We start from the raw sequence: 3,325 nt of genomic DNA on the forward strand, positions 1-3,325 counted from the left end.
TTTTTTTTTTTTTTTTTTTTTTTTTTTTTTTTTTTTTGGTGATGCTGGGACTTGAACCCAAGGCCATTTGCATGTAAGGAAAGCACTCCACCAATTGAGCCAAATCCCCAGTCCCAGGTTGTGCATAGTGGCTTCTTGTTTTATTGTATTGACTTGAACCTTGGGGTCTGTGTTTATGGCAGAACACTATAAACAGTGAATAATCAAATCTAACCCCAAGTGGAATAGAAGTTCCAAAAAGGAGAGATCAGCATAATCATACCCATTAGAGCCTACCAACAGAGGAAATTGGACTGGCCTTGAATTTTAGGGGTACCTCCTCTTAGTTGCCAGAACCTCTTCCACAAACAACTGAGCATGTCAGTGATGCTTGATCTCTTTAGTTATCTACTACCTATAGATGTCCATAAACCCTGAATGCCTTTACAATAGAGTATAAGGCTCTTCCTGAGCTAACCTTAGGCACCTGTGTACCTGTCTCTCTGAAAACTCCCTGTCTTTTTCCTTCCTGTACACATCATGGTTTCTATACCTTGAGTACTCTATTCCTATTGCTTACTACCCTTCAGGGTTCAGCACAGAGTCCCTTTCCTGATTACTCATTATCAGTACTCCTGTAGTGTTTTGTACTCTCTGTATGTCGCTTATGGCTCTGTTATTTACATGTTCTTTCAACTTACTGCTTAGACCACAGTTTCCTCAAAGGCAGCACCTGGCTTGTATTTACATAATGCTCTGTGCATAGTGGCTTCTTGTTTTATTGTATTGACTTGAACCTTGGGGTCTTTGTTTATGGCAGAACACTATAAACAGTGAAGAATCAAATCTAAATTGATCTATAAATAAGATGTTGGGGGTTGAGGATATAGCTCAGTTGGTAGAGTGCTTGCCTTGCAAGCACAAGGCCCTGGGTTCAATCCCCAACACCTCAAAAAAAAAAAAAAAAAGCACTAAATAAGATGGTGGCCCATGGAGATGATGAACAATCAACAATCAGTGGGCATAGCCAATCATGCAGGAGGGTAGAGAAGCTGGTAGGATTGATCCTGATGCATGAAGACATCTTTGAGGTCCTTATTTGCCTCAAGTTAGAAGTTGAGGAGGGATGCATGTTCTGCCAGACTGTCTAACCAAGGCTGTGGTAGGCTCTGGATGAAGCCTGTGAGAAGTGGAGATTGGGTCAGGCTAGTGGGGTGGAGGGCTGGACTGCAGTCCCTTGGAAAAGTGTGGGATTAAGACCTTTTCAGGCTTGTGGTTTTAAGAGAGTATGTTAGTAGGGAAGAGAAGGGATGATTGTATTTATTCTATCTCATAGCTCCTGTTTTTTTCCCCAGTATAATGTGGTTAAGAAATGGCTTGAGGTGGAGATTGCACCAGATATCCGGGGGAGAATTCCCTTGTTGCTCACTTCTCTTAGCTTCAAGGTCAGTGTGCATTAGATCTCTGGAAAGGAGGCCCAGGCTTCTGAAGCTTGACTGTCTGATGTGTGTTCCCAGTGGGTACAAAGAATTCTGTACTTACTTAGGGATTGGTTTGGGAGGTGTTTACTGTGGATATTTAAATGTTAGGGTTTTGGATAAATGACAGGCATTTCTTGAAGCATCAGAAGAATTTTTTTTTCCTTCCAGGTTCTGAAACATCCAGATAAGAAGTTCCAGATTGGACAGGCCTTGAGGGCCACCGTGGTTGGCCCAGACTCCTCCAAGGCCTTCTTGTGTCTCTCACTCATAGGTGTGGTAATGAAGGGGTGCCTGGCTGGGGAAGGGAAGGGAAGAAAGGGGAGAAGAAGGGAGAGGAAGGCATCTTCAGTTATTGCCCAGGTTGAAGGATGCCTTCAGAGTTGGAATCTGCGTAAAGCCAAGTATGATTTATTCTGGGAAGTTTTTCTCTTGGTGCTTTTTCTCTCTGGGCTGTGTTTCTTTACCACTGTCAGAGTACCTTTACTTACAGTTATTATTTCAGGTCCCTCAGAAAGAGTTGTCCACCATGTAGTTCTGGGATTCTTGCTATATGGTGTTGTGAGCTAGGTCTTTGTGATCCTTCTGGTCTGTTCAGCATGGATGCCCCAGGTCTGGGCAGCCTCCATTCTCCCAGCCTGTGGTAGAAGAGTATTCCAGTGTTTTCTTCCCTCAATCTGGTTCCTTCTCCCACCAGGTCCTCACAAGCTTGAGAAAGGAGATGTGGCCATGGGCCGAGTGGTAAAGGTGACACCTAATAAGGGGCTGACTGTCTCTTTCCCCTTTGGGAGGATGGGAAGGGTCAGCATATTTCATGTTAGTGACTCCTACTCTGAGACGCCACTGAAGGACTTCATTCCCCAGAAAGTTGTCAGGTATGCCATGTTTCCTTCCTCTTTTTGCCTTCTGTGGAATTGCTGGATTTTTTTTTTTCTTTTGTAGAAGTAATCCATGATTTGATACTGGAAATAAAACAAGTATATAAAAAAGTTAAAATGTGAATTTCTATCACTTCTCTCTGTATCCATCAGTTTTTACCATTATACACACATGTACGTATAATTTTCCTTTCTATAGTAGTAGAGTTTTGCAACTGTCTTTTCCTTGGAGCAGTTTATCACAGACTTCTTATTTTTTAAAAAATTTATTTTTTAGTTGTAGTTGGACACAATACCTTTATTTTATTTATTTATTTTTATGTGGTGCTGAGGATCAAACCCAGGGCCTTGCACCTGCTAGGTGAGCGCTCTACCACTGAGCCACAACCCCAACCCTTCTGTTACCTTATTTTTAATATTTGTTTAGTATTTCATTACCCATTTCTTATCAAAATTTATCTAACCAGATCTGGGGATGTGGTGGTACATGCCTGTAATCCCAGGCACTTGGGAGACTAAGGCAGAAGGATCAAAAGTTCAAAGCCAGCCTCAGTAACTCGGCAAGACCTGTCTCTAAATAAAATATTAAAAAGGGGTGGGGGCATGCTCAGTGGTTAAGCACCCCTGGGTTCAATCTCCAGTACCCAAAGCGGGGAAGATTATCTGACCTGGTCTCTGTTGATAAGCAATAATGTTAAAGTGAATATCTTTGTATATATGTTTTGGATACTAGAGCAAGTATACCTTGGAAATAAATTTCTAGATGTGAAAATAATGGATCAAATGTCATTATGCATTTTGCCAAATTACCCTCCAAAAAGATTATGCCAGCTTATTTCCCCATTAACAGTATGCAGCATATGACTCTTTCTCACATCCCTACAAACACTGGATATTCTTGGATCTTCCTTCCTTCCTTTTCTTTCTTTTTCTGTTTGTCTTTCTGTCTGCCTACCTTCCTTTCCTTTCCTTTCCCTCCCTCCCTCCCTC

At 41.9% G+C, this 3,325-nt stretch overlaps 1 protein-coding gene across 2 annotated transcripts in view; it reads left to right on the forward strand.

Annotated features, from left to right (window-relative positions):
* Nucleotides 1-3,325, forward strand: part of Pdcd11 (programmed cell death 11) — a 44,172-nt gene that overhangs the window by 30,898 nt on the left and 9,949 nt on the right. For both annotated transcript variants that reach the window (XM_015494740.2, XM_048807267.1), the window contains exons 23-25: nucleotides 1,335-1,424; nucleotides 1,629-1,731; nucleotides 2,155-2,332. In XM_015494740.2, coding sequence (XP_015350226.1) covers nucleotides 1,335-1,424; nucleotides 1,629-1,731; nucleotides 2,155-2,332 — 371 coding nt within the window. The remainder of the gene's footprint in view (nucleotides 1-1,334; nucleotides 1,425-1,628; nucleotides 1,732-2,154; nucleotides 2,333-3,325) is intronic.

The sequence above is a fragment of the Marmota marmota genome, unplaced genomic scaffold (assembly GCF_001458135.2).
Source record: "Marmota marmota marmota unplaced genomic scaffold, marMar, whole genome shotgun sequence".
In the NCBI taxonomy this organism is placed as follows: domain Eukaryota; kingdom Metazoa; phylum Chordata; class Mammalia; order Rodentia; family Sciuridae; genus Marmota; species Marmota marmota.